Genomic DNA, 15,536 nt, shown 5'->3' with positions numbered 1-15,536 from the left:
ATAATTATAAAAATTATTTAAATTTAAAATGTCAAAAAAAAAAAAAAATTTATATTAATTTTCTTGAAAATAAAAAATCGACATAGATCTCGAATAGAAAAAGATTGTATTTTCTGCTATTCCTTCATGCAGAATTACTTTCTTGCTTGTACCATCCTGTACATACATAACAAACCGAAAGAGATACGCCAGCCATCACGCAGCAGCAGTCAAAGTGTCAAAGAGTTAATGCCGTTGAAGATTAGCGGACATGTTCGGCAATAATATTAGCATATACGATCGAATTAGATGTACGCTGTCGTCGTCGTTGACCGATTGTGAGCGCAATAGGGGCGTACATGCCTTTGACGTTTAGCGCTGACGTTTAGCATACCGAGGCGAATGTGACGATACTCGCGTTCGGATTCGCATCCGCCTATCGATAAGCCGTAGGTATTTATATGCATTATGGAATTTCCGTGTATCTACGGAGAGTGAAGATATATAGGTACCTAGATGGATACAACGCTGCGATAATGGCATAAGCCTAGCGAGAAACAGCTGACGGAAAGAGAAAGAGAGAGAGAGAGAAACGGGTGTCGTTAAAATTCACCGTCACGCTTAATATATATACGTATTTCTCTCTTCGTTCAAACTTTCTGCCAATCATTTCGAACTCGTCGTTTTACGCGAGACATTGAATTAATTAGAAATCTTTTCTCGTCTATTATTTATTTATTAAAAATTAATCCACTGAGTAGCTAATTAATTAATGGAGATTAAATTATTGTATCTTTCTATTGCTCGCTAAATCAATCAATCAAAACTGATGAAAGATATTATAATACATCATATTATAATCTTTGAATTGTTAATTCATACTTTCTTCGATATCTTATGTTATCAAAGGTCGTAATTGTAATAAAAAAGATAAAAGTTACAATTGTTTTTACTGCAAAATATATCTCAAATTAATATTAAGATTGTCAAATATTAATAATCTGATTTTTGAAAATTAAATAAATTTTGTTGCAGGGAAAAAATTATTAATATTGCAAAAAAATTATTTTAATCGTAAAACAATTCTCATCCTAAAGATGGGGACATCAGCCCGTGTTAATGAATGAAGCGAATACAGTTTCAGACATTTAGAAATTTGCATATTTCGAATAGCGCAATTACTATAAAAGATAGTTCATATCTCTTCCAACTGCAATTGCAACGTCCATTTCCAACGTGCTAATGGATGCATTCCATCGCGGTCGAACATGGATCAAAATTGCATCCACGGAACATTCAAATAACTTGAGATACGCTGTTTGAGAGATAAACCGCTAGCAAATTCTGACGCGCGTTGCGAGGTATTAGTTGGAATTATCAGGCTTATAAGACTATTATTTAACGTGAATAATAACATTTAGCGATTCCTGTTTAAATAATTGATGGTAATCCTTGGTCAAGAAATTACCATTGAATTTTTTCAAATTTTTTTTATTTTCAAATATATCAATATTTTATAAAAATCATTTAAAATTATCCAATAATAAAAACGCTAATCTTAAATTATTTCTATTGTATATTTATTATAAGAAATTGCAAAAAAAAGAAAAAGATACTCTGCACAAAATTCAAAGGGATATTAATTATTACGTTTTATTAAATTTTATAAATATCCATAAAATATATATTTGTTAAGTTTTTATGTAACATCTCTTTGCAGCAAATCAACCGAAATAATATTTAGTTAGTTTTTTCAATATTAGTTAGTTTAATAACTATTATTTTACTACTGATTAAATTAATATATAGATTATTATTATCTAAAAACATGAATATGTATTATAAATAAAGAGCAAACAAGGAATAATTACAACGCGTTCCATCCAACTCGCTCGTGATATAATCGATCAAAACATGTTTCATCTAAATTTAATGTCTCATTTGCTGTTCATTATTTCAGTTTGCCCTTACATTAACGAATAACCACCTTAATACCACCCCGCACGTTATGGTATTAATTCACATATGTTTTGTTAGCGGTTTACCTCAACGTTCAATATTCTCATGGGTAAAATCAATACGCAAAAACGCTCTCTACATGCAGATTCTAGAGAGAATAGTTGCCGTAATTAAGGAGAAATATCGGATATAAGCAGTGTCAGCATTATTAAATGGCTCCTGATATTCCTCGCTTTCATCGACGCATTCGAATGGGTTCAGTCATTTGGAAAAAGCGATGGAAAAGAAAGGTCGGGATCTCTCCCCTCTGATCCGCCTCCGCTACGTTATCGTGATAGAAGAGAGAGAGAGAGAGAGAGATGGAGATAGAGAGAGAGAAAGAGAGAGAAGGAACGAGAATGGATGACGAATATCATTAAAAACGTATTTGCTTATCTTATAGATGCGGTAATGGCCGTTGGTTACCTCACGCGATCGTCATGATTCCGCGATTCTTTTTCTTTTGGTAACAGGACTCCTAGATTCCTATCATATCTGATATTTGATCCTAATATAAAAAACGTGTGCTCTAAAAAACATGTAAGTAAATACTATTTTTTTTTTATATATAAATAACTTTCATGTAAACTTAATATTGTAATAATATTTTCAACTCGCAATAAAAATACAATGGTTGATCGTTAAAAAGAGTTTATCTTGCGATAGAAATTGATATGTCAATATAATACATTATTAAAATATTATTAATATTATTCGCGGCGATTTTCATATTTGTGAATATATTATTCCGCATAACTTTTACAGAAGAAAACTATAATTTATCATTATTTTTAATATTAGTGTTTTAATATTAAAAAATTTCGCAAAGAAGTAAGAAATTAGATATTAAAATACTTTTGAACTATTACTTAAATTTCATTATTATTTTAGCAATGACAACATAATTTTATTTTATTTTATTTTTATTTATACTTTATGTTGTATACTAAAGTTTATATTGTTTTCTACTATTAAATTATTTTTTTTTAATTGATGATTTCTCCGTGAGAGGAAACATTGTTACATCGGAAATATAATTTTCTGTATTAATTTTTCCGTTTTTATAATAGAGTAATCAAAGATTTTTTTATTTTAATAAATATATTTTACCATTTTTGTCACTGGAATTGCATGGAAGACTACTTAGTATTTAAATAATATTCCACATTTAAGGAATATCCGCCAATTCCTACTAATAAAGTCAATCTTGTACACCGAAATTCTCCAGCGGTTAACCCGTCGACTATACACATCTAATCTCTAAAGGCAAAGCGGTAGTTATGACAGGCTCATCCTTTGATTACGTAACTATGAAGATGTTACTAGTTGTATATGTCGTCAGATCTATATCCGCATCTCGATACCTTCGTGCATATCGCAACGGCTAAAGATAAAAACGAGATAACGCATTCGCCTTTATCTTGCTTGAGTGCATTTGATCGGAACACCGTGTGAAATTTAAAAGTGTCAAGAAAGTTCGATGCGATGGATACAGATCTTATCGATAAAGTGCGACTGCCGGCGCTTCACAGACACATAGTCAAAGGATGATGCTGCATCACATGTACACATTCAGCTCCCTCTCTTTGAAGATTTATCTCTTTGAAGATTCATACCTAAAATCGTATATTCTATTCGATGGAATTAAAGCCGTTTCGTATTCCTTAAAAAATACATTTTGTATTTTTTGCAAAATTGATATCGCATATATTTTTGGAATTTTAATTTATAAAATTTTAATCTTTGATAAAATTTTGATCTTTATTCAAAAGACTAAAAATTCTTATTCATTTCAAGAAGAATTTGGCGATTAATGTATTATAAAAAGTGCAGCGTTTAAATAATTATAAAATAAAAAAAAAATAAAAACAATAAAAAATTAAGAAATTTATAAAAATACAAGAAACTCTCAAAAATACAAATGTCAAATTTTCTAAGGAAATTAGGTCACGGACACTACGATCGATAAATACATAATCCAACGTCCAATGCTTCTTCTTATAAAAGCGCGATATATTATAATTATCGTAATAAAACATAATATGAAATAATTTGACCTGCACCCCAATATTTGCAGATGAAACGTACCCAAATCTCATTTAAGCGCACTAACGAAACAAATGGGACGCGAGATACGTGCAATTTATGGCAACGGTGCGTTGTGTTCGTATATAAGCGCGATGCGGATAAATTCGCTAATTAATACCATGCTGTTAATTGCAATCCGTCTGTCGAATGAGAAAGCATAGAACGAACCGTGCCGTGAAACATGTCGATTAATATCGATTATATTCGCTTCGATTACAGCACGTGGCCGATTCGATGCCGTAAAATCGTACGAGGCGATAACGAGAACTAATTCTGTCGCGTATATTGCATAATGAATAGCGTGTAACGAGCAACGGCTGCTGTCACCTGTCTGCTCTTTGAGGATGTGTCTACACATGGAAATGGACAACACATTTATATTTCAAACATACAAAGTAGATTAAAAAAAACCGAGTTTTTTAAAAGTGGGAGAAGAAACTAAATAAAAAATCGGTATTTTTAGGTAAAAAATTATTTTAAAAGATACTGCCAATTTTTTCTTTGAACAAAAGATGATAGGGGAATTAAATTAATTTTGTTTACTGGATCGGTAATCAATTTCAATGAATGCGGCTGAGCTGATTGTTACTTCGCACTTTGTTTAATCAGTTAAGTTCAAAGATTTTAAAACAGGTTAATTTTAACTCTTATAATTCGATGGTATTTTTTGATATTCTTTATTTTTAAAGTTTCACAAAAGTCAGAAGAAAATTTTCTCAAACATAGTTAAACTGTTGTTATTTTTGTTATTTGGCGAAAAAAAAGAAGTAAAAATGCAGGACATAAAATCTGATATCTAATTTTAATAAACTTGATGCTCATTTTTCAAAGCCACGCATCAAAGGTTAATAAATAAACAACAAAATTAGATTTTTACTATAAATTTTTAAAAATGGACATTCTGAATAATTAATGGAATAAAAAACTCATTTTTAGGTGAGAAAAAAAAAAACAGTTTTTTTTTACCGAATTTTGTATCCAAAATTTGTTTCTTTACTACTCCTTTAATCTCTAATATAGTGTATAAATATGTAAATTATTTTTTAATTAAATTATTTTAATAATTAATATATTAATGCAGTAATTATGAAAGTAATTATGAAACAAGTATTTTTATCAAATTTTCAACAAGAAATATCGTCTATGACAAAATGCAATTATTATCAAATATCCTGAATATTTGTAGTGTTAAAAATTGACTCGCAATTATAAATAAATAAATATAAATAAATGTTTCGACTGGTTATATCCAATAGCTGTATCGTCATTTACATCTCAATAAATCGCAATTATAAGCATGATAAGCAATGCCAATGCAAAGTAACGTACGAAAGCAAATCTGTTCCGCTGGCATATTTGACGGGAAAGCGTACTTTTCTGACAAACTACTCTTCATTATTGTTTGCAAATGATGTGCAAGCCTATTGAAAACTCTAGAGCTCCAAGTCACTACGAATATGTTCTAAAAATGTGAATCGCGTCTATGAATCGTTCTAGTTTTTCAAATTGGCAGCCGTCGTGAGAAAGAAATTTAATAAGATATTGCGCGTGCCAAGAGAGATTTCCCTTTTTATTTGTATTTAAAGCATTTTCCCTTTTACGACATGCAATTCAGCACATATGCGCAGAGTTCGAAGGAGAGGAACGTATGAAAAGAGCGACGGTGCGGAAAAGTTTAATTGATAGAAATTTTCTACTATCATTAAAATTAAAAAGCTCATTAATTTTTAACGAAGGAGGAAATCACTATAGAGTTTTGATGTACGAGATTGAGGAATTAATAGACGAATGTATTACATAATGAATTATCACGTATATTTTTATTAGCATAAATGTTCATTCATCCTTTAATTAATTGCAAATTCTCAATCTATTTGAAATTCCTCAATCAGGAAAAAAAAAAAAAAAAATGTAGAAGAAAGTTATTCTCCAGATAAGTGTAGGATAAAAGTCTCTTAAAATTATTATCCTTCGCCTTTTTACTAAATAGTTTAAATGTTTAAATTACTTCAACTGGAAAAATGATGAAATATTTCCGATCTGGCCAAGTTGTTGGGAGCAGACAGTCGCATTTCATTGGAAACGCACTCTGTCTCCACACACGCGTACATATATATATATCGCATACATACATACACATATATATATATATATATATATATATATATATATATATATAGTATATTTATATCCGCGCTTCTGTCCGCGTTTAGCAAGTCGTTACGCTGAATTTATACACACTGTATATACGTTGCACGCGGTATTCCATTGGTTTAACGTTACGAGTCTCTCACCAATTACTACGAAATATCTAGACATACGTAGATGCGTGCGAAATCGGGTCTGATTAACCGAAGCGTCCCGCGCGCTATCTCATTTTAGGTCAATCTACGCGAAATGTCAAATTTATCCCATTTATTTATTTATATCACGCTTTTCCTTGTTTTTCCCCTTTCTCACTGTCATCCCTCCTCCTCCCCCCCCTCTCTCTCTCTCTCTCTCTGTCTCTCTTCACTGGATGTTAACCCGGTAGCCTACTTCTCTCGACGTCGACAGCCCGAAGGCTTTCGAAAATACTTCGCGCGGCTGTTCTCGGCGCGGCTTTGACGTGAGGCGCCAAAAGATAGTCACGATAACCGTCTTGAAGGAATATTGCCTCATCATCGGATATTGTAAAATTAATATGAGAAATATATGTATAAGAAAGCAAAATATATATGCACGATAGATAAAAAATTTGCACGAGCGAAAAAAAAACGTACATAAGTCGAATAAAAATAAGAGTCTCTCTCTCTCTCTCTCTCTCTCTTTATCTCTATCTCTCTACAGAGAAAAGCGCATTTCATTTACTCACCACGTCGGCAACGTTGCCGGAGCCCTCCCTCATGCCATCCCTGTCCGTGTGTCCTCCTGAAAGATAGCACATTTTTTTTTTTTTTTATTTATAAAGTTACTTCGTACTCGGCGAAATTAAATATTCCATTTCGCATAAACGCAGTCCTTTTAATTAGTTGGAATTTATATCTTTTTCTTTTTTTTGAAGCATGCTTATCAGTTATATAAGTTGCGCGTTCTTTGAAATTCGTTGAAATGCGAACTGATAAAACAGAGATCAAAATAAAAATTTTGAATTCCGAGATATGGAGACAAGATGAAAGATCGAAATGAAAAGGAAAGATCTGTTATCGCTCTGCTCATGCACGGCACGAATCCTATATATCTTGTCAAATTGTACGCCAACGAACAATAAGCGACAATCGGGATGAGATGCCGATTGAAATTGCGAAACGATCGGATTCCGAGAAGAAACTTTGCCATCAGATTTCAGCCGTAAATCATCTACAGCGATCATTGAAACGGAAAATTCCTTTCGCGTGCGTCCTTTCTTACATCTTTCGAATGTAAATACAGCTAGGGAGACAAATAAATTCAGCAAACGGAGTACTGTCGGACGGGGAATAGTAAGTCTGGTGTTTTTTAAGCTGTGCATGCTCTTAAACTTTTTTGCATTCGAAATGAGACAGAACTTAAACTTGGGTGGAAAAGGAAGAAAGAAAAAGAAATTAGATAAAGTGAATAAAAAAAATCGTTAATACACATGGAAAGTAGCAAATGAAACGAAAAGGACAAACATGACTCACTACACGCAATACACAAATAAATATATGTGTATTTAATTAGTTAAATTATATGAAGACGAAGACGCTTCCAAAATATTGAAAAATTAGCGTCAAAATAAACGGGAGATTTTTTTATTTCGTGGATGATTTTTATTACTTATCTATTAATAAATAAAAAAATGTGTTACCAACTTATAATAGTTTGCATAGATAATTATATTTGTAAACACTGAATAATATCTTGCAATATCGATGGAAAAAAATAACATTAATTAATTATATATATATATATATATATATATATATATGTTATAAATTATTTAATATTATTTTTTACCAAGACATATACAAGGTGTCCCATAATAACCGTATCATCTCTCGTTTGTGCAGACAAAGTGAAACCGAGAGGAACAGTTCTTCATTTTCGTAATAATTATTAAAAAATTAATTAGAAAATATCGATCAATTTATGAACTATCTTTGTAAATTTATAGAAAATTAATAGACAATTATGTTGTAATATTAATGTTATTATGTGTCATTTCTAAATGAGGAAAAACTTGTATAAAAACTTGTATTTAATACTTTTCGTATTTCATGAATACTTGTATTTATTACAATTAAGGTTTTGTAAAAGTAACGTAAATAAAATTCTCGAAAAGAATATTTGAAAACAAATAATAAAAAAAAAAAAAAATACAAGCGTGAAAAAAATTGAAAAAACATTTATTATGACTATTTTATCAAATATAACATAAAGTAATGTCGGCAAAAACGCGTCGTTCATAAAATGATTGATAATGTATGGCTTTTTGTTAGCGTTTTCATTAAAAAGACTGAAAAATATTTCATTTTCAACGCACTGATCTGAGAATGTGACCGCACTTTATAAAATTGTTTATAAATATATCTGCACTGAAAGATTGACTTGATACAATGTAATATGAAACATAGAATTGTAAATTGTTGGCGATTCTCTCGTCCTGGAATCGATATCCGTACAAAAGGACTGCCAACAAGCACGCGAGCCGACTTTTCCTCGATTCGCTCGCGAAAGGAGATGGGAGGGGGTGGAGAGGGGGAGGGGATCCCACCGCCCTCCCCCCTCCCCCCTTCGTGCGACGGAATCGCGTGTGTTCCCGCTACTACGCCGCTTTCTCGGGAAAGTACACTAACCGGGGAGCGTACGCGGTGGCGAAATCGTTCGAATCGCCAACGAATCTCCTGCGATGCTTTAAACTAGCTTTACTAGCTTTAATGGGGCTCCAACACTCTCTAGCATCAGTAACTATCGGTCAGAACCAAGTTCGTGACAGGTTGCTTACGAACTTGGGCTGTTATCGAGCGCGCTTCTTATCACAAGCGTTGAAAAGACACGAAAATCACACGTCAATATATTCGGTTTAAAGCTAAAATATGATAGAAATCGTACAGCGTATTTGTATTTTATTTGTATTTTTTTTATATCCATGTCTCTCTCATTTATTTAAAACTTTCTTTAACGCCTCTTTGCGCTGCGAACTTAAATAGAAGCGAAATTACATCAATTTGAATCATCGTTTTGCGACGAAATGGAATGCGAATTTATTGAGAAGCTGCGACGGTTTCGATTACAGATAAAACGCAGAAATGCGTTTCAGAGAAATGCGATCGAATTATTCGAACGGAACCAATGGCAGAACCGTTTGATCGATTAGCGATGCCCGATCGCTCGAATATCAAAAACAATTCGAGCGTGAAACAAATCGCTCGTTTCACGGTCACAAGCAACTTAGTTTTTTGTTTGTTTTCTTTTCTCGCAACGTCATGTTTGTGCGTGTGTGTGTGTGTGTGTCTAACATCGCTTTGCCCAATATTTTAGATATATTTCGTATTTCGAAAAGATGTAGATAAATTTCGCGAGAGAATATCAATAATTTCGATCGCTGATTGAAATGTCACTCACCTTTTTTACGAATTGGCAAAATCTTGGCGATCCTCGACGCGCCCGCGTAATCCAGATCTCGATCGAGGACTGTCCCTGATTCCTTCGTCGTTTTCGATATATTCCCTTTTCCACACTCGCGCGCACCGATGTACGACAACACACCGATCCTTTCCGCTCTCCTTTTCCCGAGGAAGAGAGAGAGAGAGAGAGAGATAAGTCGCTCCTTCTCTCCCAACGACACGCGATTCTAACCTCGCACTGGTACACACTGACAACTGACACGAACACAGATACGCGACTCGCCGCCAACACCAAAGCCAACGGAAATTCGCGCTCGATCTTTTCCGCGATCTGTCAAATCCCAACACAACTGTCAAATTCTCCTGTCAAATTTTCAGCCGCTCCGATACTCGCGACAATCGAATATCTCGGCGTCAATTTCGATCGATTTCTCAACTCGTATCATACTGAAACACAATGAACTCTGATTGTGAGATGAGAACACTAGTAAATCCACTTCACTCGCGCTCTATTTATCCGATACTCGCTTCGCGATCTCGGTCCTTCTCGTATCCTTCGCTCTTACGGGAAAAACTTACCTCCTCGCGAAACGACATCACTTTCGCGGCGGAATTCCGTTCTGAAGAGAGAGAGAGAGAGAGAGAGAGAGAGAGAATCGGGCAAAAAAGAGAGAGAGAAAATAAATTTCCGCCGAAATATTACAGCGATCCTTCGCACGGCTTCGAGTCTCAATAAAGACGAGGCGCGATGTATATAACACACGATAACACACTCCTCTCTATCTGTCTCTTCCACGCTCGTTTCTGACCCACCGAGGATCTGGTCTACCTGTCAACTTGGACGAATTCGAACTTCGCGCATTCGCGCACGGGCTCGCGCGGGGCCGACCAAACAGACTGAAGATAGATAGAAAGAGAGAGAGAGAGAGAGAGAAAGAGACGCCTCCGAAATGCGTACGTTGCGGCGACAAACTGTTTGCGGCGGATCTCCGTCCGTCCGTTTGTCCGTTCGACCGACGCGACTCCGACCGGGATGGAACGAGGAGGAGACGCGACCGGACGGCTTTCTCAAAATCCTCCATACGGCGGCCGCGATTCTCTCGCGCTTATAATGGAGAGAGAAAGAGAGAGAGAGATAGAGAATGGCAAAGAGACGAGAGCGTTGGTCGCGACATATATATACACGCATACACACGCACGATTTTTCAAAAATACCACGCACCGACCAATCGGTGCATATATACGACGGGATTCGGCGCGGCCGCGATACGAAGGAGAAAGAGAGAGAGAGAGAGAGAAAGAAAGAGAAGGACCGAAGAAGACACAGAGCCGTTACGCGCGCGCGCGCCCATACCCGTTTATCTCGTTCCTCACCGTTGACATATACACACGCATGTATGTACGCATTTGACACACACATACGCACACGCGCGCGTTCACTTACTCGCGATACAAACACACACACAACGTACCACACGAGCCAGTGCGCGTTTCGCTGCCGCGCTCGCGCACACAGACGCACGAGGGACGCGCGAGCGCACGCGATCGTGTCACCGTCGCGACGAGCGACGACGCGTCGTCCTCGGCTCGCGTTCGCGCACTCTCTTTCTCACGACCGGCGTCGTCGATCTCCTACCGGAATCGGTCACGCGCACACGAGCCGCATCGGGGAATTTAATTAATCGCTAACCGGGACGCGCATCCGGCAATAATTTTCGAATCTTTCGGCTTGAACGTTCGACGCGAGAGAGAAGCGGACCGACCGTCCGACCGGCCGAGGTAACTTAAACTAAACGCTAGCGCGCCTACGGTAAACGAGATTAAGCCTTCGTGCCGGCGGAGCCGCCACGCCGGCCAATCAACGCCGGGCTTTATCCCGACCGGCCAATCGGCGCGAGGCCTAACCTGGCGAACGGTTATCCCCAGGTGCAGTCAGTAAGGCGCCATTGCGCTGGCATGTTACCTGCTTGGGGGGCGCAGCGAGTGGGGAGGGGAGGAGGCGAGCGTGGTACGAGCGACGCGCGACCGACGAGGAAGAGAGGGAGAGAGAGAGAGAGAGAGAAAGAGAGACAAAGAATGTTTGGAGAAACGGCCGAATTACATCGGAATCGTATCGAGTACGAGACTCATTTCTCGCGTTGATTTTTCAATGATAAGAAGCGACGGATGATATCCGTCCACGTCTGCTTATAAAGAGACGCTTTACATTTTTCTTTCGATCATCCTAGACGTCGATATCGGGATCGACGTGGGTGTTCCGCTTCCTTCGCTCGTTGCACACACACACGCGTATACGTACGCACACACGCGGATATATACATGGTCTGTTTCTCTTTTAAAGCTCCGGTATTTAATCTGACAATACGTCGGGGAAAGTGGGGGATGAATGTAAGAGTTGATTGCGTGAAAGTATAATAGATGCAACAATAAAAGAAACGGAAAAAAAGAAAGCATATATATATATATATATATATATAATTATCCATCAATATTATAAAAAATAATGCATGATTTATATATAATATATATATATATATATATATATATATATATATATATATATATAATAAATATATGTATTTTATATACAATTTATAAAATAAATATAAAATATATGTATATATATAATAAATCATATATTTAATATTAATGTTTTTTTTTAATACAAAAATATATCGTTAACGAATATTTTGTAAAATAATTATTTATTTCGCAAAATAATAAATGGAGATAGATATATGCAAAGTCGGCCAAAAATCTAATCATTCGATATCTGAATCGTTCGTAATATGAAAATGCACTGTTAATTATTAATTAAATTTATACTGAAAAGGACTAGTGCACACGACGAAACGTGGTGAATAAATATTAATTAATAAGTAAATATTAATCAGCATTGGTCGCTTGCCAATTATTCTGTCCACGTCATATTCATTCACCGCGATCAAATTAATTTGACAAACTTGATAGATAAAAATAGAGAGAGAGAGAGAAAGAGAGAGAGAGAGAGAGAGAGAGAGAACTTACATGTATTATTTCGCTAATAATGAAATTTCATTGCGGAACGAGAGAAATACCGCCAATCGACATATTTAAATCGATATAATGAAGACAAAAAAGCCCGAGATGCATATATCTACAGTGTAGCAGTAGCGAAAATAATGAGAAGGAAAAAAAGTAGATTAAAAAATTACGAATATAATAAATCTCATACCGGCTACCGTTAGTGAATTATCCGCGAGAAAGGAAGCCCGGATGAAAAGGCTTCATTTGCATCCTTCGCCATCTTGTGATATCCATTAAAGAGATAAGATTGAAACGATTTAGCTCGCCCGGTAGCGAGAAATTTATAGTTAACAATAAGACAAGATTCTCTCGCGCGTGTGAAATATAAAATATGAAGGATATGCAGCTCGTCTCTTTATTAATCGTCGACTACGTAGCCGCTATGTGTCCGAGATTGCGCGTGTGTTTCTTGCACTTCCAAAGTATCCGGAATATATTATTCTTTACATTATTTGTTTTTGTTTCTGTTTTTTTTTTTTTTTTTAATACGCCGGTAAAAATTTTTGTTTCGAATATTTAACACATTCGTATGTTAATTTTGCCATTGTGTCAATTGAATTCAAATGTTTAATTCTTGAAAACAACTGAAAAAAGTAGTGGAAATCACACAATGTATATATTTTTAATTTTACACAATAGATATGTATTACTAATGACAGAATTTATTTGTTAAAATTTAGAGAAAAAAAATTTGATTTTTTTTATAATAGAAAAAAATTTTGATTTCTTTTTTTTTTTTTTTATTATACAATAGGAATAAAAGTGACAGATACAGACTGTCAATGACATTTTTCCAAATTAATTTTATCATTAAAAATATATTGCTTTGACACAAAATTTCTTTCAAATTACTGTGAAATTTGCATTAATTTTTTTTATTGAAATATTAACATAGTATTAATATCACCATTTAACATATTCATATTATCTTAAATTAAAAATTTGTATAGATCATTTGGGATATATGTTAAATTTAAACTAATTTTTCCAAGAGTGTACAAATGTCAAGCGCAGAGAGAGAGAGAGAAAGAGAGAGATTATCCGCGTGCGAGATAAGGCCGTTAGATCGACGGCTTATCTCCCGTAAATGCAATCGATCTGAAACTTTACGGCATAATTCGTTTGTTTGCGGTCGTACTTTCGTAAAATTTCGATTCTGAAACTTGCTTTTCACGCCGATTCATCCGCGACCGTTCGATCAACCTCTTATCAACTCGGACGCGCGCGAATTCATTGACCTCCAGAAGCCGCTACTCATTGACACACTATTGATTAGAATCGAGCAGGGAGAGGAATGACATAGAGAAGTGTCAAGCTCGCATTCATCCAGATGCTACCTATCGAATATATATATATATATATATATATATATATATATATATATATATATTGAATATAACGATTACAACGTAACGAATAATTAAAAAGATTCGTCTCATGTTATATCCATATATAACGAGCTCGACAATCACTGTCCGTCATCCGTGAACGTTCGTTCGTGACGAATGAGGGTTTGCGGTACTACTCTCAATTTTAAACCCATTGTAATCTCCAAACAATTGTTCGCAAATATGAGATGCAACTGCGGCGGAAATGCTCTCGGTGTTATTCCGGAGAGGAGGGAGCTCGATAACGAAGTACAAGTAAATTTGAAGTTTCTCTAGAAACTCTGCGATTTAAGTATCACGGACTGGAATGAATTTGGAAAACGGGAAATGCTCAAACGAATTATTTAATCTAAAATAATTTTTCTTTTACACACGAATTTTCTTAGAAATGTATTTTAATAAAGTGCATGACAATCACCAAGGCGAACGCGGGGGACTCGCTCGTGCATTCGGCATAAGCTTAAGCATAATTTCGCATCGTCGAACGGATGGTAATTGCTATAAAAGGGAAAGTACCGCTCTGTTAATGAGCTGCCCGTTATACGGCTTCCAGATGTCTGTATTGCAAATGCGATGCGCGGCGAGGAACTCTTCCTCGTTCCTGTGCGAAAATTGTAACGCCAGGTGAACGTTGAAACGCGCATAGACGACAACGCGGAGGACTGCGATAGTTTCTCGTGTCTCGTTATTTTAAATTAGAGAGCCCGGAATTCCTGGAACGAGTGCATCAGCGATACGTTGTTATTCCTATGTTTATCTCAACCGTCACACCGGCTCCTATACCTGTAGCTAACTCTGAAGGATCGCTACTGAATTTATGTAATATATGTATATTATATATAATATGTATATGTGTGTGTGTGTGTGTGTACACAGGATGTAACAGAAGTCGCTCATCGTCCTCTCGAATCAAAAAACTAAAGATTTAGAATTACTAATTGGCACAAAATTTATGAATTAATTAATTATGAGATATTTTTTGTTGATATCAAAATTATAACTGATAAATTTTTTTTTTTCGATAGTAGGAGATATATCTACATTTATTCGTATAAAAAAAAGTTATCTCAACTAATGTTTTTTTATGATTAATTTATAATATTAGCGATAATTTTAATATAATTTTTGTATAATTTATAATATAATTTATTACATTATAAATTGTAAAAAAATTCTATTATAAATTATCGCTATATATAATATAATTTAGTTATATTATATAATATATTATATTATAATTTATTATATTATATTTATTATAATTTATTATTTATTTATTATTATATTTATTATATTTATTATTAATTTATTATATATATTTATTTATAATTAAGCAAAGATACATTTTATTCAAACGTCGCTGTATGATATTTATATATTTTACGTGCATAAAAAAATCAATTAAATTACAAGTAAAATCAAAATCTATACAGAACATTGCTATATAATT

The 15,536-nt window shown here is 34.7% G+C and overlaps 1 protein-coding gene across 3 annotated transcripts in view; it reads right to left on the bottom strand.

The window, feature by feature from the left end:
- LOC126855793 (putative mediator of RNA polymerase II transcription subunit 26) overlaps positions 1 to 15,536 on the bottom strand; it is a 70,105-nt gene that overhangs the window by 53,938 nt on the left and 631 nt on the right. The window contains exons 1-2 of one of the 3 annotated variants that reach the window (XM_050603746.1): positions 9,631 to 9,848; positions 6,920 to 6,975 (exon numbers count right to left, since the gene is read on the bottom strand). In XM_050603746.1, the coding sequence (XP_050459703.1) occupies positions 6,920 to 6,952 (33 nt within the window). In that variant the 5' untranslated portion in view covers positions 6,953 to 6,975; positions 9,631 to 9,848. Of the gene's footprint in view, positions 1 to 6,919; positions 6,976 to 9,630; positions 9,931 to 15,536 lie in introns of those variants that run through there. The other 2 variants (XM_050603743.1, XM_050603744.1) reach the window with 2 other exon arrangements.

This window comes from Cataglyphis hispanica, chromosome 17, assembly GCF_021464435.1.
Source record: "Cataglyphis hispanica isolate Lineage 1 chromosome 17, ULB_Chis1_1.0, whole genome shotgun sequence".
In the NCBI taxonomy this organism is placed as follows: Eukaryota; Metazoa; Arthropoda; class Insecta; order Hymenoptera; family Formicidae; genus Cataglyphis; species Cataglyphis hispanica.
This window is presented reverse-complemented; position numbering and strand designations above follow the sequence as displayed.